This window comes from Prinia subflava, chromosome Z (genome assembly GCF_021018805.1).
Source record: "Prinia subflava isolate CZ2003 ecotype Zambia chromosome Z, Cam_Psub_1.2, whole genome shotgun sequence".
NCBI lineage: Eukaryota > Metazoa > Chordata > Aves > Passeriformes > Cisticolidae > Prinia > Prinia subflava.
The window spans coordinates 24,396,338-24,422,374 of NC_086283.1; the positions used below are offsets into that span (position 1 = coordinate 24,396,338).

The window sequence follows — 26,037 nt, forward strand, 5'->3', positions numbered from 1 at the left end:
TGAAATTGGTTTCATTCCCAAGAATGTTTTGGGTCTGGTACTTTAAAACCTCACAAACTCCCTGGCTATAAGAGGCTATTACCAGACTTCAGACTGAACATCTGCTTATGTGCCTCGTGCTCACCTGCCTACCAGCACAGCAGCTCCTTTTCCAGACAAGTGCTGCTGGAGCAACTCAGGTCAGGGAAGTGCTTCTGGCCCCCAGCACTGAAGCTCTGCTGCATACAGAGGACCTGCCCAACACAGGGACCTGAAGTGGTCGAGATCTTTATGGTCTGTTGTTCTGTCCCAAGGAGAACGTGGCTCCTTGTAGCACAGGTGGGGTCTTGGACCTCACACTAGTCCACCTGAACCATCTCATTTGGTACACCCTGTCATTGCTCTTCCAAGCCCAAGACTCACCTGCTCTTGCCAAAGCCATGAGATCTGGCATGTTGTGACAGTAATGAGTTTGGTGTCCTCTTGTTGCCATTCACATGGAGCGCAGGCTTAGATCCTTCTGCAAAATGGCTTTTGCCTGGAGTCTGTTGACACTCTGAAACCAAACCCAGATGTGCAGGATGCCAGACCAACTGAGCGTACTGCAGCAGAGACACCTCACCTGACTGAATGATGCCTTTGGTCTAACCTGAGGCCCACTGGTCGAGCTAATGTGGAGCTTAGGGCAGGCTGATGGTGGATGCAGCAATGCACCTGATGAGGTTCCCTGCTTCCTGGTCCTGAAGCTGCAGTTTACCATGGAGTGTCTACAGCATTGCATTGTAGGCATGAAGAAGCTGAGATGTTTATTTGGGAATGAGAAGTCTGTTTAATTTGGGCCTGCCCTAATTGCTGGCATGAAATCTTTAATTCTGTCATTACACTATAAAGATCATCAATATGCTTTGATCTGACAAATAAAGATGCCTTGTATTCAGGATGAGTCACAAATCTCTGTGAGTCGGGAGAAGCGAATGGATCGCAAATAAATGGCAATAAATGAATAGATTGGAGAGCACAGCATTTTGATGGGGCTAATCAAATTGTCTAAAAGGATTGAAGTGTGATGCAAGGCTTTGATGGGTAATCCAAGACAGAGCTTTTTAACTAATACTTTGTTTTTCCTCTTTCTGTACGCAGACGACGTTTCCTGTGACTCCATCGCTTGCAACAAGCCCCACAATGGCTTTTAGTCCCTACCTGAGTCATGTTTCTCCTGGGATGGGCTTAGTTCCTGCAGAGCTTTTACCAAATACTCCTGTCCTGGTTTCTGGAAATCCTACTGTTACAGTACCGGGAGGCTCTGCTGGGCAGAAACTGATGCGTACGGATAAACTGGAGGTATTTGGACATCTGATACAGTACTGCTGATAGGGATGAGCAGGACATGGGGTCCCAGCTGTTGCTCTCTGCTAAAATGACCTGATGCAGCCTAGTACAGGGCTTAACTTGCAGCTTTCCTAGCCCAGGGCTGCCGCTCTCTATCTGAGCAGACACTCTTGTGGGACCTTTTCCCAAATCCGTGGAAATCTGGGAAAACTCAGTCTTCTGGTATCAGTGAGTATTAGAGCTGGGTTAGGACTGGTTTTTTGTACGTGATCTGCCATGCTTAAAAAAAACCCCAAAAACAAGTAGATGATCTGCCCTTAAACTTTGTTGGGTGAGAGATGCTTTGGAGGCAGCAGACTCCCCTTTGTAGATATGAGCTTACTGAGCTTTTAAAGAAAGCTTTAAGCGTTGCACTGATGGGAGTGGTGAGTGTTGGGTGTTGAAAAAATGTCTCTCCCTCTGCAGTTGGCTGGACATGCTGGGAGTTATTGGTGGAGGAGTTGTAAATGTCTTGCAAACCCTAAGCAGAGACTCTGCAGGAGATAAGGGCTGAGGACCTGAATTCAGAGGCCCCTGCAGGTGTAAATTATAACACAAGAAGATAGCAGAGAAGGGTGTAATTTCCAAACACATTGTTTTGTGTTATGTGCTTTATCTTGCCTTGCTGACGTCTCACTTTCTCCACACTCAGTCTGATTGCACACTGGTACGTGAGCTACACCACACTGGGCACCCTGTGGTGCCCAATGGAAAGATAAGAAGCAATGGGCACAAACTGAAATTCAGGACATTCTATTTAAACATAAGGAAAAATTTATTTACCAAACAACTTCTCCCAGTTCCTCAGTCAAGAAACCTTGCAGACTTTTTGTGAAACCTTTTCCTTTGCCTCTGATGCTTCAGTGGTCATAACTTACAAGGATCTGCGAGATCCTAGTACAACTAGTAATTTTGGCAACACCTTCAAACACAGTGCTGTGTAATCAAATGTGCTGTCACGTAATGGCAGGGTGAGGGTTTTATTGTGAAGGACAGTGAGACTATTTATGTGAAAGAGGCATCTCGTGTTTAAGAAAAAGTACTTGTTGCAAATAGCAGTGGCATGTAACATTTAGAATTAAATGTTCTAGCCAAGAGTGTGCTCCATAACAAATACATAATCCAGTTGAGACACAAATGGCAGAGTTACTAACATTTGAGCTTTAGAGGTCGTGGAGGAATCCTGAGCTGCAAAAGTTTTATCAAAATGACACTGATTTTCTGGGGTCACTTTCCATTCTGTACAAATTCTATACTTGGATTTGGTAATTGGCCTTATTAACCTTTTGGGTTTTTTCATCCCCTGAAGCAGTTGTGAGTAGCACCAGTACCCCAGTGTCTGTTGATTTATGTGTTACCCCAGAGACGTGTGGATTTAGAACATACACATGGTTTAATGTGGCCAACTGAACTGATACTCTGTGTTGAAAATACTGAATGAAAAGTAACTTGATGTTCTGCTCAACAATGTGACTTTCTTTTAAGGTTTGTCGAGAGTTTCAGCGTGGAAATTGCACACGTGGTGAGAATGATTGCCGCTATGCTCACCCTATAGATATTGCAATGATAGACACAAATGAAAATACTGTTACAGTTTGCATGGATTACATCAAAGGTCGATGCTCTAGGGAGAAATGCAAGTACTTTCATCCCCCTGCACACCTGCAAGCCAAAATCAAGGCAGCTCAACATCAGGTGAACCAGACAGCTGCAGCTGCAATGGTAAGTAGAGCTCTTCTCAAGATGCATTTCCATTGCTAAGAGACTTCACATGTCACATGTGTCATTTGTGGAAAAGTAGAGAGCTTTGTAAATGGCTGACTATAGAGCTGAGAGCATGTGCAAGATGCCTCCCATCTCTTCATCCTGTCTCTGTGCTCGTCACAGCATGCAGCCCACAGTGGCACAGTACATCTCACCAGGTAGGGACATGGTGGCCAGCCATTTGTTGACGTGACGTTGTGATGTGACATGAAAGCAAGTACAGCAGCACCCAACACCTTCCCTGGCTGAGTCATGGGGGTCAGTTCAGCTTCCTCAATACACACTATATCCTTTTAGGGAGATCCTGGCCTGTTCTCGGCAAACCAGTTGCTTGAGCTTAGCCAACTTGTGTCCGATACCTTTGCCAAGACTTAGTGAAATTACAAGACACAAAACAAGGGTGACTTCCTGACCTGTTTGATGCTTTGGACCTGGTAGAGACGGTCCCACCTGCATTTTAATTTGAATTGTGACTACTTACATCTATATTCTGAACATGAGCCAAGGAAGACTCACCGGGTGACTCCTAGCTGGTAAAAATGTTTGCCATTCTGTTGAGTTTGGTTTAATGGGACCTGTTAATTCCAGAGATGAGAGTGCTGCGGAGGGAAGAGGCCCAGGGGATCCTACCCATGTGCATAAATTCCTGATGTGGGAGGTGAAGAGGCTGGAGGGAAACTCTTCCCTGTGGTGCCCAATGAAAAGATAAGAAGCAATGGGCACAAATTGAAATTCAGGACATTCTATTTAAACATAAGGAAAAATTTATTTACCAAAGAAAGGTCTAACACTGCAACAGGATTCTCCATCCTAGTAGATACTGAGAACTTGCCTGAATGAAGTCTCAAGCAAGCTACTGTAGTTGACTCTGCTTTGAGCAGGGTGTTTTTCTAGCTGACCTTTAGAGGTTCCTTCCATCTCTTCCATGATTTCTTAAATTTTTTAAAATTAATATTAAAAAAGCTCTTGCCTCCTCTTTGATTTAGAATTAAGGCCTCTAAATTTTTTCTAAATACCGTTTTCTTTTTTTTTAAGATAGTAAAGGAGGTTGCTTTTAATCCACAATGAAATTTAATGCAGAGGCAGGGCAGTTCTAGAAATTCAACTAGTGCCCTCCTTGTAGCATTAATATTACCTGGAATGTAATTTGAACAATTAATTTATATTGCAGAGTTTATTTGTCCTGCAGCGTTTATTTATTAGTTTTCTTACTGTTTTTATTGTTGTTGAAATAAGAGTCCAGGTCTGTCAAAGTATAACCTTCTGAAATGAAACTCTTGTGTTTTTCACAATTGAATCCTTACTTTTTCACTAATTATCTAGGACACTGCTACTTAACCAAAGCTAATGCATGTTTTATTCATCCTGCTGGCTTCTCTTAAAAATGTAATTAACCCTATTTGTATGCTGTTAACTAGAACCTTTAAAATATTTATTGATGGCTTGTTGCATCATCCCTGCTACCAAAACAGCCTACATTATTCATTGACTTTTCAAGGTTTGATGCATTTACTGTACCTGTTGGGGGTGTATGACTTTATTAAAGGGAAGAAAGGTGCTCCATTTTCTTGGAGGGAAAAACAGATGCCAGGCTATGGGTCTACATCCTAAAACGGATTTAGAATTACTTCAAATCTAAATTCAGCATTTCTGAGGGACCCAATCCTGCAGTTACTTGATGTGCACAAGTAGTAGCTTTACTCACTCCTGCTTGGCTAAAATCAGTGTAGCATTGGATGAACTGGGTAAGGCTCAGTCCCCAGTTCAGGACAGCACTTAAGCATGTGCTTGAAGCTCCCTCCTTTTCCAGTGGTCCTTCCCTCTCCATGAGTGCTCTGCTGGCCTCTGCATGATGTGTAGCTGCAGCATGTGTGCTGGAGCCCAGTGCCAGTCCCTGTGCAGGTGCTAATCCCTGAGCACTCCTGCCAGCCGAAGTGACGAAGCTCCAAAGCACGTGTCCTGTGATGACATTTCTTTACTTTTAAAACTTATCGAGGCAAAATAACTGACTTGCGACTAGGCCAGGTAATTACCCAGCCACCCCATGTTGTGCATGCCTCGTCTTTTTAATATATTGTATAATGCATTCACCTTTTAATTTTTTTTCTCTTCGCCTTCCCAAATTGTTGCTCTCTCTTGACACACCTCTGCTTGCTGTTTTTGTTACTGTGCTTGATCCCCCTCCCCGGCCCATTGCCATCATGTGCTCGCTGCCTGCTAATTAAGACTCAGACAGCTGTCAGATCACTGAAGCGACCGCTCAAGGCAACCTTTGACCTGGTACTTGGACCTTTCACCTTCTCGCTTTTCACGTAACCATCTTAGTCTGCATGAAAGCCTTCTGTTAGTATTAGTGCCTGGGGAGACTGCCCATCCCAGCCAGAAATGTTCAGTGTGCATTCAGACATGCCAATCCTGTGCCCCACACAACATCCATTGATGTCCGAGCTTTGCCTCCTGAAGCCTGGATGTGTTTTGGAGACAGTGAATAATCTTTGGGGAGGCAGCTCTGGCTTTTGAAGTGTTTTTCCACACTGACAGCTTTGGAATCACAAAATGCAATGTTTCAGGGAGAATTTGAGAATTTAGCTCATAGGTCTGCAGTGTGTTTTAAGTGACAGAGGACTGGGTGGTTGGGACAGATCCAGTCACTTTTCTTTGTATTCCCAACATCACAGCATTACCTGGCAGTGCCATGCTGGTAACTGCCCTGAACAGGAGTGTTCTGTGTAATGAGCAGAACTGAGATTTAGGGGGAAGAGGACTAAGCAGCATCCTTGGGGATGTGTGCTGGGAACTGAAGCAGGTGCAGTGTGGGACTTGGCTCATGCAGTGGGTAAGCTGGAGAGATGGCTGTCCCTTCAGCTGGCTCTCTCTGTCATTCGTCCCCCATTCCCCGGTGGGACAGTGTCAGCAAAAGGAGCTCACTCTGGGTGCCTTTGCTTCAGTCTCAAGCATGGGATCTGCTCTCCAAGCTTCTGCCTGCAAGCTATCTTCATATATACAGTCTTTGATTGTTTTATGACTCTCAAATAATATGTTTTAATTGGCTTTATGATGCTCGTAGTAGGGCAAAAGCTGTCCTCACAGTGCTGTCAGTCCTGGCTCCATAGAAGACAACTCCTTCTTGTTTTCCCAAACAATAAGGGAAACATTTTAAAAGAGCTCCTGTTGCCCAGCTATAGCAGGGAGAGGGAAGAGTGGACATAGAAGAGCTGTGAAACCATCAAGCTGATGTTGCTTCTCATTCCCAGAGCTAGGGAGGAGAAGCTAATATGCTCCCCTTCCTCTCCAATGAATTGTTTTTAGGTTTAAGTAGTCAAGAGGCTTTCTTATCAGAGTATTAGGCAGCAATAGTAAGGAAGCCTTGCTAGGGCCCAGCTTCTGCCAGCAGTGGTGGAATGGTGCTGAGAGACGTCACAGCCTCTCACTTCCTCTGCTCACGGCTGACACAAACACGGCCCCAAAGCCAGCGCAGGCAGGACTTGCCAACAGAATAGTGCCTTGCTGCCCTCTCCAAGAGCCCCCACTCTGAGGAGACATGGTCAGGCAGAGCATGGGAGAGCCCATAACTACTCCCCCACTGAATAAATCCTATGAGAGAAGCTACTTGTACAAGTCTTTCTGCTCTGACACATCAAAAGGTTTGCAGCCACTCCCTGGAATATGTCACCTCCTCTGAACCCTTCATGACTGATAAGAGCATGTATGATCTTCAGAAGAAACTGCTCATTTTGCTTCTGCTGCTTGCCAGGGAACAGGTGCTACTTCTGCCCTTTCTCAGATCATTCTGTGTTTGTCATACCTGGCAGCAGACACAGCCCCTCTTTGCTAGGTGCAGAAGGGTGGAAGTGCGATCCTGCCCCAGAAGAAGGAGATATGAGGAGAACTTTGAAATGCAATTAAATAGTTTGTTGCAAAGATTTAATACAGTTCATGTCTTGCAAAAAATAACGAGAGGTTTGTGAACCAGCACATGGGAAATTCTGACTTTGGCATGCCGTGTGTTTTTATCTGTCAGTCTTGCTGAAGAATTGCATTCCATGCCATGCAGAGAAGTGGCACAAGCCTCTTTGTTCAGATGCTCATTCAAGCAGGAATGTAGCTTTCCCAGCCCTAAAATGGGAGGCTGCCTGGCATTTAATTAGTGGAAATTGTTCATTTGGATCAGTGAAGGACTATCACATGGATACTGAACTGAATTAACCCTTTCACTGGTGCAGATGGTCAGATCCTGTTGCAAAGGTTGCATACCCATGTGTGCACACAAACACATAGGAAAAAAACAAAGTCAGAAAAAGTTATTGTCCAGAACTGCTGCTGTATATTTCTGGTGGTCAGAGCTTGTCCAGAGGGAAAGCACAGGTAGCTGGATGAGGTAAACTCATCAAGTAAATTCTTTGATACGAGGATTTAATTCCTCTGCTGCAGTGGGGAGACACTGGCTACAGAATTTGGTGTTGAGGAGTCTCTGTTGCCTTTTGTATATTCTGTTTGTGGGATTCTGTCAGAACCAGGACATGATGCAAGAAAGAAATGTTGTATCCCCTCCAGCTGCTACAATTCCTGCAGGTGATACAAAATTGTAGCCGGTGTCAAATGAGAGACATTTGCTTGATCCTGTGTCCCTGCCAGATCCCATTGCAGAAGCTGTATTGGTCCAGCTTCATCCTCTGCAAATTTAATGCCTCTTTAAGGCAATATAGATGGACTTTTCAGTGAGTGTGCTCCTGGCTTGAGGATCTTACCTCAGCACGCAGGCTGGAGGAGGGCCAAAGCCAGATCATTCTGTCTCCTTGGGCCTCCTACGCCTTGGTATGGAAAATAAGACCAGTTGGCAACACAAGGATCACATCTTCATGTACCCTGTGTGAGCACTACTCTGGCTGCTGAGGTGGAGGGGTGACCCGCAGAGCTGGGTCAAACCATAAGCAGATCAAGATGGATTCCTAGCTACCCTGCCACAGACCCCATGTGGGAAGGCTGGACTTCGGGTGGTACAAGAGCTGCTGCAGAGTGCTTGTTTCTTTAGAACACTCTGGAAATATTGCGTTTATTTGTGTTTCTGTACCTGGCTGCTGATCAGGGAGCAACAGTGAGGCTGGCATAGCTCCTTTCTTTCCCTTGCTCCCAAGGGGCTGTAGCAGGTTAGGAGCGAGGGTGGTGCTGGAGAGGTGATGGGATAATCTGATGTGTCTTGACATCCCTGAGGTCTGCTGGCATCTGTATGCTGACGCCCTCTGATGCAATGCTAGACTTGGGAATTGTCCTATGATGTGCTGAGACATCACGGCAAGGTCGCAAGGTCTTGAAGCCTTCAGCTGTTTGGCTTTTGGCACTACCACTGTGGGGTTTGGGGTGGTGACAGCCTTTGGCCAAGAAGCAGGGAGTCAAAAGTCCATTATGTGCCTAGCACAGTTGCTTTGCTATAATTAGTACATTCTTCTTCTGAGGCAGATTTTGGAAGTGTCTGAAAAGGATTATTTAGCAATCGGGTACCATAAGGAGCATGAATTAAGTAGCAAGTTCTTCAGTCACTGTAAAACTGTAAAACCTCTGTGATGTACATGAAACTACTCCAGACTCTGTAAGCTGCAGATCTGTGCCGTTCCTGGAGGAACATTCACGTAGCCATCATTAAATAGACAAGTTGTAGGTAACAGGCAGATTTAACACAGATACCAATTAAAGCTTATGTAGAAATGAAAACTCGTACATCATCCTAAAATATGGATCATAAGTAAAAGATTTTGGTATCTGTGTCTGAGAATATTGTTCCATCTTTGCTGTCTTTTGGTGTCAGCCAGAAAAAATCTGGGAAGATCAAATCCTAATGCTGAGAACGGACGCCCACTAGCATAGGCAAAGGATGTGTGCATGTCTGAGGGAAGTTTTGCAAATGCAATTTCTTTTAATTTTCTTTTTTAATAGTAAAACCAGTCAAAAGCAACCATGTGAGTAGAGATGGGATGTAGTAATGTGTTTGCCTGGAAGTATGTTGCTCAACATTTCTCAGATGAGCAGTCTCCTATAGCAGATTAAAGTGAAACCTGTTTCTAGATGGCGACAAACTGTTGCAAGCTTTCACTTACATTCTGTTGTGTGTTGATCTTCATAACGCTTTAAAATCTCTTTACTTGTGTCCTTTCTTCCGAGTGTTGTGTGTTTGTAGCTTTAACCCTTCATTAGCCAAGCCTTCTCCTTTACCTACCATTCATTTGTGACCTGTTAAACTAAAAGTAGGAGTTATAACCCTGTTTTTCAGCCATTGCTTTGCTACACAATACAGACTAACAGCTAGTCAGAAATGACCTGATTCTGCATGACTTCCACGTGCGTAAATTTCATTGACGTCAATGGGAGTGCTACGTCCAAAAGGACTGCGGGGCATAATTAAAAAGGACCCTTTTCCATCACAGTGTGGAGAAAAAAATGCTCTTACTTGGGTACAATGAAAAGCTGTAAATCCTTAGAAACATTCCTGTCTCTTAAGAACCTGACATACTACTTTGCTGTTGAGACATGCTTGGATGAATGATGAGTAACTCACTGAGAAAAGTTCCTGAGTTGGGTTAATGCTTTTTACCAAGGCTGATCATGAAACAGGTTGACAGGCTGGAAGAAGCCCAGTGGTGTGACAGAATGAAAAGAAGGGGCTTATCAATGGCTTTTCCCACTGTTAATAACGAGTGAGCAGTATTTGAGGGAGGCCACCTTCTATAAAGTGGGAGCTGGTCCAAATCTGCTGGTAGTGGACTGTGCCTCTGGTGTGAGTAGTGGAGAATCAGGCCTGGTCTTGACTGTGTTGCTCAGCCTCTCTGCTAACAAGTGGAAATGCGTTTTACTGTGAATGTAATGTTATGTGTGTAACTGGCAACAGCTACAGCTTTACCATCTGGACACATGGGTTGGCTGCACACTGTCCACGCTTCCACACATGCACACATACATGTAGGCAGGTGTTGAACCAGAGGCAAGCATTCATTTTTTTTCCATGGCATTTGTTGCTTATGCTAATCTTCCTGGGTTTTAAATAGTCATCTACTATATTTTTCCTGTTTGTTTTGGGGTTTTTAATGCTTGTTGCCTGCAACTGCTCTTTGTAGAATCCTGTCCAGGTGATCACCTCTCCCCTTCCTTTTCCCAGTGCTTTTTTCTCCCTGTATACCCAAGTCAGTCCTGCTGAAAAGCTCCTTAGCATCCCTTCTCTTTCTGGACTCTGCCCCTCCTTCTGGTGCATTTACTAATTGCTTACCTAGTGAAGCTGTTGTTTCACTTACTACTCGTACTGTGACTTAGCTGCTCTTCTCCTTCCTGTCTCGCTAAAAGTTGATAGTTGCAGGTGATTTGCAGCCAAGACCCCCTATTATTTATTGCATGCTTGACCCACATCTGGGCACCTTTATTTACTCCTCTTGTCTCTAATGACTCCCTTATCCACAGGCCCTGCCGCCTGGTGCACTTCAACCTTTACCAAAGAGGCCAGCACTTGAAAAAAACAATGGTGCCACCACAGTCTTTAACCCAAGCGTTTTCCACTACCAACAGGCTCTAGCCAACATGCAGTTGCAACAGCCTACATTCATCCCTACAGGTAAGTGTCTCCTTGCTCTCTCACCATCATGGTTGTTTATTTTATGAGCTCGGTGTTCAGATAATGAGCAGTTTCATAAGAGTCCTTAGCAAAAGAGTATTGGAGTTTCATGTTAAAAATGGATGAAAAAGTAACATCTTTTGTTTGACTTTTTTCCCTTCATCTACTACAGTTAAGAGCTTTTCACATGTAAAGATCCTTCTTAGCCATTTTTGTGTGGTTTGGGGTTTTTTTAAGCAGTCAGACTAAGAAAAATGTCTGCATGTTTCTTGAATTCATACTTTCTGTTTTTCCTCCTTACGGTTCAACTGGTTAATCCCAAATTAATTCTTTGACTCTTGTGTAGCACTCTTTTGGACTCATGTTAAAATGCCTCATAGACCCCTATGCCTGCTCTCTTGAGGCTGTAGGCAGCTCCCTGAGCTTGTATCTCACTGACCTACATATTGCAGCAGCTGTGATGTTTACAGAGGGAATGGTTAGTCTTTAGTAAATACAAATTATGTAATCCTCTTTAAAGGCATATATTTCCCTCTTCCTTGTCTTTTGACCAGTACAATATCCTGAGCTTTTTAAAAGCAATTTAACTCCCAGCTTTTATTGTACCTTTAAAGTCTCAGAGTTAAATTGAAAGATGCAGTTCAGTAATTCTTATAGGATTGGAAATATTAATGTGGCAGACGTGAATGACTTCTGACTGGCCAATTAACTGCAGACAAATTAAAAACAAAAACTGCTTGGAGTGGGAAGTATTATAAGTGGCTGAATTAGGAATATTCTAGAGTTAATAGCTCATATTTTCGTATCATTATGATCATTCAGAACATCATAGGAAAACTAATGCCCAGTGTTTTTAATGCTTAATGCCGTATTTACTTGTCAGATGATATTTACAAAAATACCCAGAGTGTTTCTCTGGGCTGACCCCTGGAGGTTGACGTACAGTGGACCTGCACCTTGGTGCTGTTGTTCTTTGGGGTGAGGGGAAAAGCTTTAGAGACAATCCTGTCCTGAGAGCAAACTTTCTCAGGTGGAGTGTGGGTCCAAGGAGCAGGGACCTAAACCCTCACCTAGTGTGGCCTTTCTGTTATGAGAACCCTTGGAAACACTCAGAACTCAGCAGCTACCAAGATGTTCTTCCAGGGAAGCGGATTCTTATGTAGAAAGATGGAGTAGTAGCCTCTTACCTTGTGCTCAGCAAAGCATTGGAGAGGATGGGCTGGGCTGAGCTGACCTTACCACAGCTCTGACAGATGCCAAGTGAAATACTTCAGGAAACATTGACACCCTGGGGAATGCCAAGTCCCCCAGCTGGCTACGCGCTCCTCTTCCTCAAGGTCACAGTTGCCAAAGTTGATGTAAGGACACGCATTTCTGATGGAGCACCACAGATCAGCTGTACCCAGCCCTTGCTGTGCTGTGGTGCCAGTCTCATGGCAATGAAATTACATGCAGGGCTGATGCATAACAGAGCTGCTTACTGGCACCTGCTCTCATCTGAAGACATTAATGCTGGGCAGAGCGGCAAATTTCCAGTCAGAGGAGGGATCTGGGATGAATTTATGTTACACATCAGACTGCAGATCTGGGCTTGGCCTTGGCAGTGCTCAGGAAGGCAAATCAGAGAGGTGGTCCGTCGCAGCTCTCGCTGTGGGGAGGGGAAGGGAGCTGTTGCTTTTCTTAGTATCTCCTCTTGTTGAGAGATCAACGTTGTGGGTTGCCATGGCAGGGGGGAGTCAGGCTGTCTCTTGAAAATGGCATCACCACTGCAATTTTTTCGTGTCCAGATAGATAAATGTCTCTTTCAGCTTAAACTAGAGACTTTGAATCAGAGTCCCTGCTTGCGGGAGTAAATTGCTTTTGGAAAGTCAATTTTAACATGAGTGTGACATTTTTCCAAGGGCAATTTGTTTTCTGTTGACATGATCAGAAAGAAATCACCATACCCAATACCTAAACACCCCTGATTTGTGGGATCAGTTATATCATTTAATACCAAGGTGAGAGGAGTTTATTCTCTACTACACAAGAATTAAAGAATTCGTTTGGTTTGCTATGATCTCTTAAAACTGAGTTTAAACTATTGATGTACCAATATGCAGAATCTGATTGCATGTGCTTAAATATTGAATGCTGCTAAGAGAATAGCTGCTTTTTAGTTAAAGTGATATCTAACACTGAAGCTTCACTAATGAAATATCCCTTTTGTTCATCTTTCCACGCTTCAATGCATGGTGTGCAGGGTCAGTTCTGTGCATGACACCCACTGCAAGCGTTGGTAGGTTTTTCTACACAAACTTCTCAACTTTTCCTAATCTGAAAGAGACTGCAAGTTAGTATGCATCAGTGAGAACCTGAATGGCTGAGTGGTGTGACTGTCTATCCTCTGTCTTCTTTGAGGCTTAAATGGTTGTATCCCTTTTAATTTCTGTGCAATGCAGTGTTTCATGTGACTTACAATAAGAGAATCCAAGGTGATGTGTTCCCACCCATATTTAGTTCCTCTTCAGAGACAAGAATCTGTCCCTTAAATGTCTTTACAACCCATTTAAGTCATCTAATACAAGGAAATAGAAGTGGGAGGATCCTGTTGGCTTATTTTTGTTTTATTTAGTATCAAGCAACAGGTGGATTTAACATTGGAGTTTTAGTTGTCCTTCTGAGCATATTTTAGGAGATTGGTTTAACAAAGGTGCTAAGGAGGAACACATCTGGGGTCAGCTCCTCTGCCAGAGCAGAGTGCTGCTTGTACAGCGAGAGAGGCAGGGTTTGGATTATGGACTGGCTGGAGAGTCATCTCTGTAGGGCAGTGTTAGGTGTGCAGGTACAGGAGATCATAGGAGGTGCCACTGCAGGTGCATGTGGGATGCACAGAGGCAGTAAGTACATGCTCATTAGTGCTGCAGGGATCTACTCTGTTCAGGCTCAGCATCTGGGTCTTGATGAAACCTCTGCAGGCCTTGGAGGACCTTCCCCTCTGTCTACAGCTGCTGGGCACAGCAGGGTGGGTGAAAGCTGAGCTTTCATCCTCTAGCCAAGGTTATGCAAGACTACTAGCATGAGGTGTGTGCCTGCTTTAGCCAGAGGGAGAGAGGCAGAAGCCCTGTCGGGAGTGCAGGGCTTTCCAAGAGCAGGTCTGGAAGCTTTGGCATGAATGGCTAAATACCCTGCTCTTGAACCTGCCTATCCCTATAGTACAGGGAGGACACATTGCTTGCATGACGAGGAGTCTCTCAAATACATCTCTGCCTGTAGGAAACCCCAACCCACACGTTCCAACATCTTGTGGCCGGAGTGTGCCCAGCCACAGGCACATGCTCCTTCCCTCCTGGGGCTGGCTGTGGCTGCTGGGATGGAGGGGAAGGCAAGTCTGCTTCCCCACCGCATGTTTGTGGGGATGGCTGGGCCTTCCTGTGGGCTCCTCAGCCCCACAAACTGCCCCTGGGTTTGGGGGATGCCCGTGTGTGCACCAGGGCATCCCTTCCAGCACTCTGCTCTGCGGGACATGCAGCTTCAGGAGGCTGCCAAGCTCCCTGCTGCTGTGTTCTCCTTTTGGATGCTCTTCCTGCAAATTGTAGCTGTTCAGATGCATTTGTGTATTTTTCCCCTCCCTGTCCCTTCCCCTCTCCATCCCCCCCACCCTGCAAGAGGGGAGTTTTGCCAAATCCTGTGGAATTAGCGTGGAAAGGAAGCATGCTGAATTTGTATGGAGATAGCTCAGTCTGCCAGCCGTGCCTCCAGCTCTGCCCCGTGCCGAAACATTGTCCCTGCTAGAGAGAGGCGAGAAAACCTGGTGAAAGGGCTGCGGCAGCCGCTGCAAAGTGCATCATGTACCTCTGGTTGCTGGCGGGGACGGGTGGGGAAGGAAGGGGGCAAGCTTTCCTAGGTGGGCGGGAGGGTGCGCTTGCCAAAATGTCCCCACCCAAAGGAACGTGCACTGGCTGTGTCTAACTCCCCATGGGTGCGAGCTGACGTGGGCTTTTGCTAGCACACCCATCCTCTCCCCCCTTTGGAAATTTGGCCCTCGGAGTCTAATACATCATTGTTCTGCTTATAAATGTACTAAGTGTTGAGAATGTTTTGGTTTTTTCCTTAATTATAATTGTAATTGGCTTTTCCCCTTCTCTCTTGTTTATTTTTTTTCCCAACGCTGTCTTGCTTTGCACTGTGATTGCATGCTGCGCCCCGATGTGTCCTTCATGATGATGTCACATGGCTTGTTGCTGTGATTCCTGCCACGCCCCCAAATCCACCACATGTTGCCATGGTTACATAAAACCAACCAAACAAAATATATATACGCTCCACCCTCCTGTATGTCGCTTCCATGGTTCCCTTCCGAAAGTGCCCATGATGCACGGTGCTACGCCCACCACTGTGTCTGCAGCAACAACTCCTGCCACCAGCGTCCCCTTCGCTGCAACAGCTACCGCCAATCAGGTTTGGCCCTTTCAATGGCTTTCTTTCACGTGTTCAGATCTTGAGGACCGGGCGAGGGCTGGATCCCACGCGGGGTCGAGCGCCGTCCCGCCCGGCTCGGCGCAGGCTGGGGCGCACAGAGGCAGCGTGTGCGTGTGTGTGTGCGTGCGTGTGGCCGGGGATCCGAGAGGGGCCGCTCCTGCCGCCTGCGGGATGGGCACAAGCCCGGCTGGAGCGTAGGGATGGGCGATTGGCAGGGGCGCAGGCTCTCCTCCAAAAACACGCCTCCCCCGGGTCCTCAAAAAACGGGTTGTGAATCGCCCGTGCAAGTTGCGCAGTCACACAAGACCTGCAGCACTTCTGCTTTCAGTCTCAAGCAGAAATACCACCCTGAGCATCCTTCCCTGTGGTATTTTGGCATGTCCTCTCTGGGCTGGAAAGTGGAAGTGGAAACACAAAGTGGCCTCCCCCTACCACAAAATTGGACTCTAAAAGCTAAAAAAAAAAATCCCCAAACAAGCAAAACCAAAAGATCAGGGGTGAGGCTGTCACTTGAAGTGTAAAGGTTTTTTTACACCAATAGCATGTCACCCATCCCTACAGAAAGGACTCTCGGTGTGCAGTATGTGCCATTGTAGCACTGCCATAAGTGTACAGGATTCCATGCATGTCTGCGAAGCCATAATTCTCTCCAAAACTTTCCTCTGAAGATACTGAGTGTGATGGCTGCTTCTGCACCAGTCCTGAACTGTATATGCACAACCTGTCCTAGTGATCCTTCCGGATAATTTGGTGTGACGCAGCTTCTCCCACTTAGACCAGAGACATTTCAAACTTTTTTTTTTTTTTTTTTTTTTTTTTTTAAATTTTTTCTCCTAGGACTAATTTTAGCATTTTTATTTGTCATGCTCTCAGACTTAGAGCTATTGCAAAGAAATCGAGGTGTCACTTTGTTCTGTAGGAGACTGTTAGCCATGTTGAATGCCTGTAATATCTCTGGGGGCATCCTCTAGTCTTTTGCTGGTGTGAGGTCATGAGGATTTCAGTCGGAGTTTTGCCTGCATAAGTCCTAGGCAGTGTTTTACTGCTCACAGGAGGAATTGCCAGTCTTTTTCTGTGCTTTGTTGTTATTTTCAGGTAGAACAGGTCTTACTCAGGCTTGTATTGGTTGTGAGAGGAAAGTAGAAATTCCTGTGCAGCATTGCTTTGTGGCTGTGTGAGTCCTGTTTCAGCCAGATAGTTTCAGAGCAATTCTGTTTTACTTGTAGTCCATGGAGTCAAAATCCCAGTAAAATCACCAGGTACTCCAGAAGGCATCAGTAGTGGTGCAGCTACATTGTACTTAATGTATAGCAAAATAAAGACTTGGGAGTGGATCCTGTTTTATAAGATGCTGATGTACATATTAACCTGATTCTGAAGACAGAATGGACAGGCCGATCTCAAGGTGGTTTTAATGTGTTGTGGTTTTTTGTTTTTTTTTCACTGTAGATATCCCAGTTATCAGTAGATGAACTGAGTAGCAGCATGTTTGTTTCACAGATGTAGAATTTCCCAACAGAACAGTAAGTTCTTTTTTGGTATTTCTCTTTATGGTAAATTGATTTGGGCAATCGTGGGTACTGCATCCCCTAAACACGGGGCTGGCTCAGGGAGAGGGACTGAGCCCATGGAACCCCAATTGGCTTCATGCTCTGCTGACTCAACAGGAATTCAGCAGCTGCAGCACAGACATGGACCAGCCCTGTGGTTTGTAACAAGTTTCCTGTGTCTCAAGTACCTGTGTTGCGGTATTTACAGCCTCCCTGTGCATCCTCCTAGTCCCATGGCTCTGTTTACAGGTTGCTCTTGCTCTGCACAGTTCCCAGCTGCCTGCAGATGCCTCAGGGATTTGCAGTGTTGATGGCAAAGACTGCTCTGGTAATGAGTCAGCTGAAAAGGTGTAACTTCTCTTCTGCTGTTAGTGACATATTTCCTTTCGTGAGGTCAACAGCAGCTGCTGTGCATCTGCAAGGCTAGCTTGGTCTGGGCAGAGCTCTGCTGGTCAGCTGCACAGAGGGCCTGGCTCATGGGGGGTTGAAGACCAGAATGAATGTCATAAGCAACATAGCTTTCACCCCACCTGCAGATCCTGGGCTTCCCTAAGATGATAGTTTCCTCTGAGGGGAACGATGGAGGAATTTGTTCTTGGACTTAGTACTATTTCACAGTCATAGCAGCAGTGTCATTTTTTCACTGCTTTTCTTTGTGAGTTTTAGCTGATGTTCATGAGCTAAAATCTCTAGGTAGTTTCAGTTCTTGACTGTTTTTTTACCCCAAGAGAACAAAGAGCAGTTCAGCTAATTCAACAAGAGGTCACCAGATTTTCTCAAAGCAGTCATTTAGTATATGCAGATATGCAACCCATTTCTTCCTTAGGTCACATATTACAGGCAAGTCCTTAAATGCTGGAAATTAATTTGGCAAGCAGTTCTGTAATGATATCTATTAGCAATCAACAGAAGCTACTTTTTCAGTGGTGGTCCTTATCTCTGCTGACCTTAATTAAATACCATATGTATACATGACCTGTTAACTGTGGCTGTGGACCCTGTTCATGAGGGGTGACACCAAGCTTATCCACATTAGTGAAAATGTTCAGCTTAGACTGTAGGGCTGTTCCAAATGGCAGACAGACATGACACCTTTCCATAACATGTGTAAACCAGCCTGTTCCACCCAATATGGGATCATTTGATTGGAAGAGCTTCATCTTGAAGTCTTCAAGATTGTTTTCAGCATTTTTTCAGGAGACTTTCCCTGAGTAGGACTTCGGTAACTGAAACACTCGCTGCCCTGACAGATGTATTTTCTTGTCCTCCTTGGCTGAGGTAGTCCTGGTAGCTAGGCTGATTGGTTTAGGTCTGCAGAAGATAAGTTATTGGGTCCTTCGGTGGGGGATTTTTGTGAGTACATCACAAAGAGACAGTTTTCTCCCAGAAGAGGATCCCCTGAGCACAAGGTTTCTGTGTCTGTGTTTTATCTTGGGGCTCAGTTTGCCTTTGGCTTGTGACTCCTTAGGATCAAATTTAATGTGACTGTCTGAAGGAAACAAGAGCTAACAAAGATCAGGACTTCCTTTGGCCCTCTCCTTAGCCACCCTCTACTTGGCATCCCATCCAAAAATCAAGACTATTATTTGTCCACCTCCCTCTTTCACTCTTTGTCCTGTCATTGTGTGTGAAGTCCATGGGAAAGAGCAAGTCGTAAGTGCAGATTTAAGAGGACGCCAAGTATGTTTTTGGCAATTTCTCCCTACATCAGAAAAATAATGGAATAAAATGTCTGCAACACACTAGTGACAACCTCTTGGGCAACACATTGAGAATGTAAATATGTTATAATGACTTTTAAAATATGGATGTATTAACTTCTCACTATTTCTTTGTTGTTTTTTTCTTTCCCCTGCAGCAGACCGTGTTGAAATTCTGAACAGTAAAATTATGGAGCACCAGGACTTTGTGGTGGGAAGCTGCGCATGGCCTTTCTGTATATATTCCCCTCTTCCCTCTATCATTCTCTACCACCTCTACAGTAAGCCTGTTGCAGCCTACATGTTAACCAAAAACTGATCAATGGGAATGTCAAAAAAAGAAAAAGAAAAAAAAAAGCACTATAGAAACAATTAACAAACAGCGCTCTGTTATATGAGATATACAAGTAGGAAACTATAATAGACTTTTATAACACATTACTTTAACACACTTAATCATTTTATGACTACCATCATGATAAGTGCATCTGCACAGCGGACTGTTGGTTTACTGTATACTATCGATGGATAAATGTTTGTCTTGTTTTTAAAGTGTTATCTTACTGTTTTGTTTACATCATAGTCTATTGATTTGTTTTAAAGTGTACATCATTATCAAGTATACTCAATACCATTTTTTCATTATTGTTATGTCTTAAGTTTTTCATATACTGTAGGTTTTATGGGGTTTTGTTTGTTTTTTACTAAAAATGTTATTGTGGGAAACAGGAATTATGTGCTTGAAAAACACGACACAGAATGTTCTGCCCTTTGCTGGATTTTGCTGTTAATGTCAGCTAAAGTTGCTTATGTTAAATGCTCCTTTTATCATTTAAAACTTGCCTTCAGATAGTCTCCAAATTTTTAGTACAAGTGATGTGAAAGGACAGCTATCATTTTAGTCCAGTTCAGAGTTCTTTCAATACAATAAGCTGATTCTGGAAACTTTAAAACAAAAAACTAACAAAAAACCCCACACACAACAACAAAAAAAACAAAGCCACAAAAGCCCAGGCTCAGTAAGGGGATAGGAACAATTTGCTTAGATAGGGGTAAGCATCAAGGGATTTCTGCAGCTCTGTTGTCCATTGAAGTGCATTCTCAGCTGCAAACGGCGCACAGTCTCTCTCGCTGTTATCATGGTGCAGTCAAAACAAGCAACAAAAAGATGGTGGTGGAGTGAGACAGCTTTGGTTGGGCAAAAGCTCACTGCATTGGAGAGGAGCAGGTGCCAGCCGTTGGCTGGGAAGGGTCCAGGGCTGTGGCTCAGCCCAGGCTGGGTAGCACTGAGCCCTAGGGCTTGTCTCCACCCAGCATGCTGAAACATTTTGGCCTGAAATCTTACATGTGTCTCTTGTTGAAATTTTGTCAGCATGCCCCATTTATTTAATTACCATTTTCTATAAGTGGGTGATTTGCACCCCCCCGCACCCCGTGATCTCTGGCCCTGTAAAGCAAACACAGTAGTAACAAAGCAGCAAAAAGCTCATCATAAGCTTTCAGCTGTAGATAAATATTTGTCTTAATGGAGTTCCTGTTGGTCAGTGGATTTATTTTGGCACCTTCTACTTGATCAAGAGCAATGTTTGCTGCACAACAAGGGCTAGTTCTCAATACCTCCTTTTCATATGCACAAATAAAACTATTTCAGCCCGTGCACCCTGGACAGCCCTGTCTGTCGTTATGCTATGTTGCTGAACAATCTGGCTGCAGAAATGCATTTTGGTTGAGGATATCTCCAAATTCATCCTTGTCATAGCTCTACAGTATCATTGGCATTATGGAAGAGATGGATTTGCTGCTGTAAATCCCCAAACTCTGTACAAGGAGAATCAAGCAGGAGGCCAGCTCATAGTGTCTGGAGGGGTGACCACCCTGAGCTCAGAGTGGTCCTGTAGAGTGCCAAATTCAGGCAACCAGATTTTCTTCTCTTTTCCCGGTTCCTTGCCCTTGGTTAGATTTTCCCTGCCCCCTGTCCTGCAGTATGAGCACGGACAGTTTTCTGGATGTGTATCTCCATGGGCCATGAGTGATGGAGGCACACCTGAGGCACAGCCTGTGTGCCCCAGGGCGGGCTCTGACCATCTGCCCGTGGACACTCACTCACAGCATGAACCTTTGAGGATCCCAGCTCAAGAAGGCCTTGAGGAATCTTTTTGTTCAATTCAGCAGACTTTGAACCAAACCCTAATAGAAAGATGGAAAAACATCCCCCCAAGACCTCCTTTATGGACCCTGAGTTTTGACAGTCGCTTGTGTCCATGGATGTTCCCCAGCCATCTGAGCTCACAAGCAGTTGGGGTGGCCTGAAATCAGTGACTCTCATTTGTATTGGCGACCACATACCTGTTCTTTTCACCACTGTGTTTCTGTTTCCCAAAACCATAACATTGTTAGTGGAAAAAGTGGATTTGAGTACTTCCTGTTTGAAATTATTTGTGTATCAAAAATGGGTTTTGCACAACCTGTGCCAGTGCCTCAACAAAGAACAGAGCTGATCTTCTTAAGCCAGAAAGGATGCATTCAAGCTTGTATGGCTTTGAGTTCAAGGAGGTTGAAATTTTTTCAGTGCTAAATGGATTTTTGTATATCTTGAAACTTTGATGTAACCTCCTATTTTATTTATCGACCTAAACATCTGGCATAGATGTGCATAGAATGTAAACCTAGAATACAGCTGTTTTCATGTCACATTTAAAGCACTGAAAAAAAAAAAGCATTTAAGGATTATTTTTTATTAAAGAGGTCCAATGAGGGATGTTCAGGGTAGTTATATTAGGTGCCACAACAGTTTTTATATTGCTGGCAAATTTAGAGTTAATTTGTAAATGAGTTTAAGGAAAGAAAAGCTTGAAGCACTAAACTTCACCAAATTCAAAACAATCTCGGCAAAAATGCCATTTTGAGGTAGCACTATTTAAACTAGTTGTGCAATGACTTGCTCTAATTTTCTTTGTTCAAGAAAGAAAAGAAAAAAAAAAACAGTCGCCAGACTATAAATTTCCTAAATAGACTATTACAAAGTCACTGAGCTAGTTAGTGACTCTAAACAAATGTCATAAAAGCATGAATATCATCCTTTATTTGACAAGAGATGTATGTAAGTTTGTTTAAATCGATATAATTTTAGTGACATTTTTATAAGCTTCCCACTTTCCATGAACCTATATTTTTTATTTATCCAAAGTTATTTCTCTTTGTCCATTTCTCTCAGCCTTATGCAAACAATATGCAAGAAATGCTGAAACTTGGATAAAACGGGTCATGCAGAGGGAAAATGAAAGCTGAGATTGATCATTTTCACAAAAAAAGGTTGTTAGTAGTTTCGATAAAAAGTACTACTACTAAACTGTAACATAAGCAGACAATAAAAGAGGGATTTAAAATAAAATGGATTCATAAAACTATTAAGATTATTTTTGTTAAATACAGTGTTTTTAGTAATTTGGAACATAATTTCACAATCAGCCGTGTTTTTTAGTTGGAAATTTTTAGCTGATGATTTTTGACTGTGTATTTTTGCATCGCAACATTCTAGAAGCCGTTACCTCCCCGGGCAGACCGCGTGGGCCCATTCCCGAGCGCTCCAACGCGCTTCTCCTCCCGGCTGCCCCTCCTCGCTGCCCTGCTCTGTGCTCAGGTGCTCCCCAAGGGCAGCACGGCCAGGCTGGGGTCCCACTGCTCCTCCCACTGTCCCGCTGCAGCGGGAACCCTACGGAGCTGGCACCGGAGCTGGGCGCATGTTGGTGGCACAGGTGGCCGGAGCGGGACGCGCGCGTGCCGGCACTGTCCCTTGGCCTGGCTCGGGCTGGCACTGGCACATTAGGAGTAGCTCTAGGACACGGCGGGTACACACCGATTGAGAAACTGGAGTCCTTGTTTTGTTTATCCCTTGTACATTTCACAGACATGACAATTGAAAAAGGTGAAATTTATGAGGAAAATCTAATTTCCCATTCCTGTTGAATGGATTTAGTTTGATATTGACCTGATTTTACCATGTGCCTGTTGAAGGCCTTAGAGTATATACTGTATGTTAAAGACTGTAATAACTTAAAAAAAAATAGTTGATAGCCTAATCCAAATGTAAATAGAGCTACAACTCATTGTTACTAGGCTACAACGCATTCATTCATGTCATATATTTTCATTTCTCTACCATTAGTTTTTAAGGTTTTCATTATTGCTTTTTTTGATATCTTTAGTAACTAATGAATTTAATTTTGAAGGAGAGTTAGAGAAAGTTTAAAATTTTTAATACATGTATTCAGCCCATTTAGTTATATTCTAAACCAACACTGAAGCATGGTAAGGTATAGAATACAGTCCATAACTAGTTTGTATAGTTTACAGTTTAAGAACAAAATTAACTTTGTATGTAACTCCTACAATGATAGATTCATTGTTAACTAATTATATTAAGTTGTTGTTGCTATGGCAACAAAACTACAACATGGCTACCTTTGTATACATTATTTGTGAAATTTTCACATGTAAATTAAAAGTGATGTGTAACAGTATGAGCTTGTTAAAGGTACAGTTCGATACTGTCAGATAAAGATATGACTGAATATTTTTAAAATCCCAAAGTCCCATGTGAACGCTGAATTTGTGTCTTTAAGGTCACTTTTTCAGTCAAGAAGTTTACAACACATGGATTTAGAGTCAGGTTTTATAGCTTGTAGAAATTGTTGTGTGGCAAGGGTTATTCCACAGTATTTTCACTTCGGAAAAACAGCAGCCTGTATTGACAACATAGTGACCGGTCTTGCTTTCATTTCACATCCATTCACACAGTGGGAATTCAGAATTAATCAGTTTCAGTACTGTAGCTTTGCCTGCAATTTTCTTTTCTCCAGAAATTGAACACTCACATGATTGCGCTACGATCAGGGCTAAATAATTAAGCATATAATTATTTTAATATTAATTTATATTAGCAAAAACTGTACACAAGAAAAAAAATACTGTGGAATGACCCCGTAACAGTGTTGAAGATACAAATATGCTGCAGTTAAACTGATTCAGTTAGTGTACGAATGTGTGAGACACACCTTTTTTGCACTTATGTACATAGTCCACGAAAGAAGTCCTTGGAACTTATTTTGAATATAAAAAGTCTGTAATAATACAGGAAAAGTTTGTAAAAGAGATAGGTATTACTAAGGCTTTGAAAAGGAGGAGTTTTTTGCTATAAAACTTATCTGAAAGCATGATGTTGCTTTGCTGTTGTAAAAGCTTTGTAGTTTGCCATAGCTTATTATACAGCAGACTGATAACAGGTCAGCTCCAACCTGCAGCACAGAGAATGGGAAACGGTGTGGAATTAATTAGTAAGGTCACTAGCAAAGATTCAAATTACTTTTTTTAATCAGCCTACATTTTCAAACACACCCCAGGTCATGTTCTGATAGGTTGTGTTCTCAGTGAATTCTGTTAGGACTGGTAGGTCCATGGCAGCACATGCACATTTTTCCTAGCACCTAATCCTACTTCTGTCTGGAAGTGTTTATCTGTGGGAGGTGACTGTCGTTGTGGTGAGTGTTAAATCCCCGAGTGAATTTGAAATGTCACAACATCTTGGTTTTGTTTTTTTTTTTAACCTTTTGGGGCAAGGTAACAAAATGGAAGGAGCTGATGAGCTGTACATGGACAGGGATGGTTTGGGGTTGTCTGGGACCAGTTCTTTCTGTGGTGTGACAGCCGTGGTGTTTATTTGAGAGGCAAGTGGTGGTGCTGCAGGTGCTGCTGGGGCAGGGAGGTGGAGGCTGGTGGCAGTGTTGCCGGCTGGGTGCTCTACGCTGCAACTAACAAGCCCTTTGCATTGTCACCAAAGGAGAGCAAAGCTGTGGCCCCTTAGTGAGCAGCCTCCTGTTCCTGTTTCTGTTGGTACTGCTGGGACTTTGCAGTGCTGGGGGATTTTAAAGCAGCTGCAGCGCCTGTGTTGACCCATTTATTTTTGATTGGAACAAGTTTTGGGGATTTTTTTGTGGGGTTTTTTTTGTTTGTTTTGTTGGGTTTTTTGTTTTGGGTTTTTTTTTTTTTTTTTGGTTTTTTGGTTTTTTTGCAAAACTCAAGCTTCAGCTACTTCAGAAAAGTAGCTGGTTTTGCCATGAGCCTGACTTGAGAAGTGAGTCAAGTCCCCCAGAGCAGAAGTGGTGAGAGGTGGCACCTGATGTCACTGTCGCCCTTTGCTGGATGCCCTAGGGTTGGGGGCTGAGCTGTTGCAGCCAAGCCCAAGACCTGTTCCTTGACCAGCATTCCCGACTCCTGGCAATGCCCACTCTGCACCATGGGGCTGTGCAAGTGGTGGTTTGCTGAACTGAGCAGCCCCAGGGTCTTAAATATGAGGGAAAATCAGATGTTGCTTCTCTCCGTGGTGTTATATAATAACCTAGATTTTAATACGAAATAATCAGCTGGTTCAAGCCACCACACGATTACAGCTTCCCTTTGCCATAATCAGTTTCTATAATCAAGCTCTTTCTCGTTTCTAGGATTATGAGACGAAAGTATTTTGCACTATGTGAAATGAATCATAGCTGGTCAAACTTTGTCGGGGTATAAGCATGATCATGTCAGCACTGCTAAAATCTTTGCTAGTGATCTTTACTGACATCCTCTATCATCAAAAATAACTCTATATGCCTCTCAACAGAGATATTTAAACATGCAAAATAACACAACTGTTTAAAAAAATGAAGTTATTTTTCCAAACACACAACAGAGAGAATTACCTGACACCGAATTACAAGGTTCCAGTTCTTTATTACTGTACACAGATGCTATTTGATAGTGGTGGAAGCCAAATGATTTTGTTGCCATGGCTTTTGTATCCTAGCAGATGAGGGGATGATAAGACCATTCTTAGACTGGATTATGGGATTTTTTTTTCTTTCCAATTAGCTTTGTTTTAAATTTTTTTTAGATCATGAAAATGGACCGACTCCTCACCCTTTATTACATCACTTGACAACAGATCACTATTTTTTTTTATAAATAGAGAATTGTATTTTAGGCAATCACTAAAATCAAAGAGAGAATGTTCTCCTAAATTGTCAATTTTTAATTTAAATATATAAAAACATTTATACTGTACTGTGTAAAGTAGATCTTTGAAGCACATTCTTCTTTGCATAGGCATTTCTGGTAAAACAAAGTAAGGGAAACATTAGATATCAATTTAATGGAATAGTTTAGAAAATATATACAAATGATTACACTTAGCCCTGTGGAATTGTAAGAAATTAAAGTATCATTGGATCCAGACAGGCGTAGGTTAATGCAGTATTTCAGTTCTATAACAGGATAGTTCATTCCCTCAACTGCTACCAACAGGGTGTACGCTTTGAATTTATGTTTCTTTTTGCCACATTATATTGCTGTAGTGCTTGTACGTGCTTTAGAAATGTGCATAATGCTACTCATTTTAGTATGTTACTTCTATATTGTTATTGTTTATTTTTTGATCTTTTAATAAAGTGTATAAAATTCTTGGTTATGTTTTTTATGGATCCATATCTACACATTAATAGGAGTTTACTTTAAAAACTTTTCAAGTTCCAGTTTATTAGTCCCAAACTTCAAAGATTCTGATGTAAAATAATAACTAATGAATTTG

General features: G+C 43.3%; 1 protein-coding gene across 12 annotated transcripts in view; it reads left to right on the forward strand.

Annotated features, from left to right (window-relative positions):
* LOC134564799 (muscleblind-like protein 3) overlaps positions 1 to 25,913 on the forward strand; it is a 92,028-nt gene extending 66,115 nt beyond the window's left edge. For 10 of the 12 annotated variants that reach the window (XM_063423999.1, XM_063423995.1, XM_063423994.1 and 7 more), the window contains 7 exons: positions 1,120 to 1,320; positions 2,833 to 3,069; positions 10,555 to 10,705; positions 12,948 to 12,983; positions 15,051 to 15,145; positions 16,616 to 16,689; positions 18,575 to 25,913. In XM_063423999.1, the coding sequence (XP_063280069.1) occupies positions 1,120 to 1,320; positions 2,833 to 3,069; positions 10,555 to 10,705; positions 12,948 to 12,983; positions 15,051 to 15,145; positions 16,616 to 16,672 (777 nt within the window). In that variant the 3' untranslated portion in view covers positions 16,673 to 16,689; positions 18,575 to 25,913. The remainder of the gene's footprint in view (positions 1 to 1,119; positions 1,321 to 2,832; positions 3,070 to 10,554; positions 10,706 to 12,947; positions 12,984 to 15,050; positions 15,146 to 16,615; positions 16,690 to 18,574) is intronic. The other 2 variants (XM_063423998.1, XR_010083655.1) reach the window with 2 other exon arrangements.
* Positions 25,914 to 26,037: the final 124 nt, after the last annotated feature.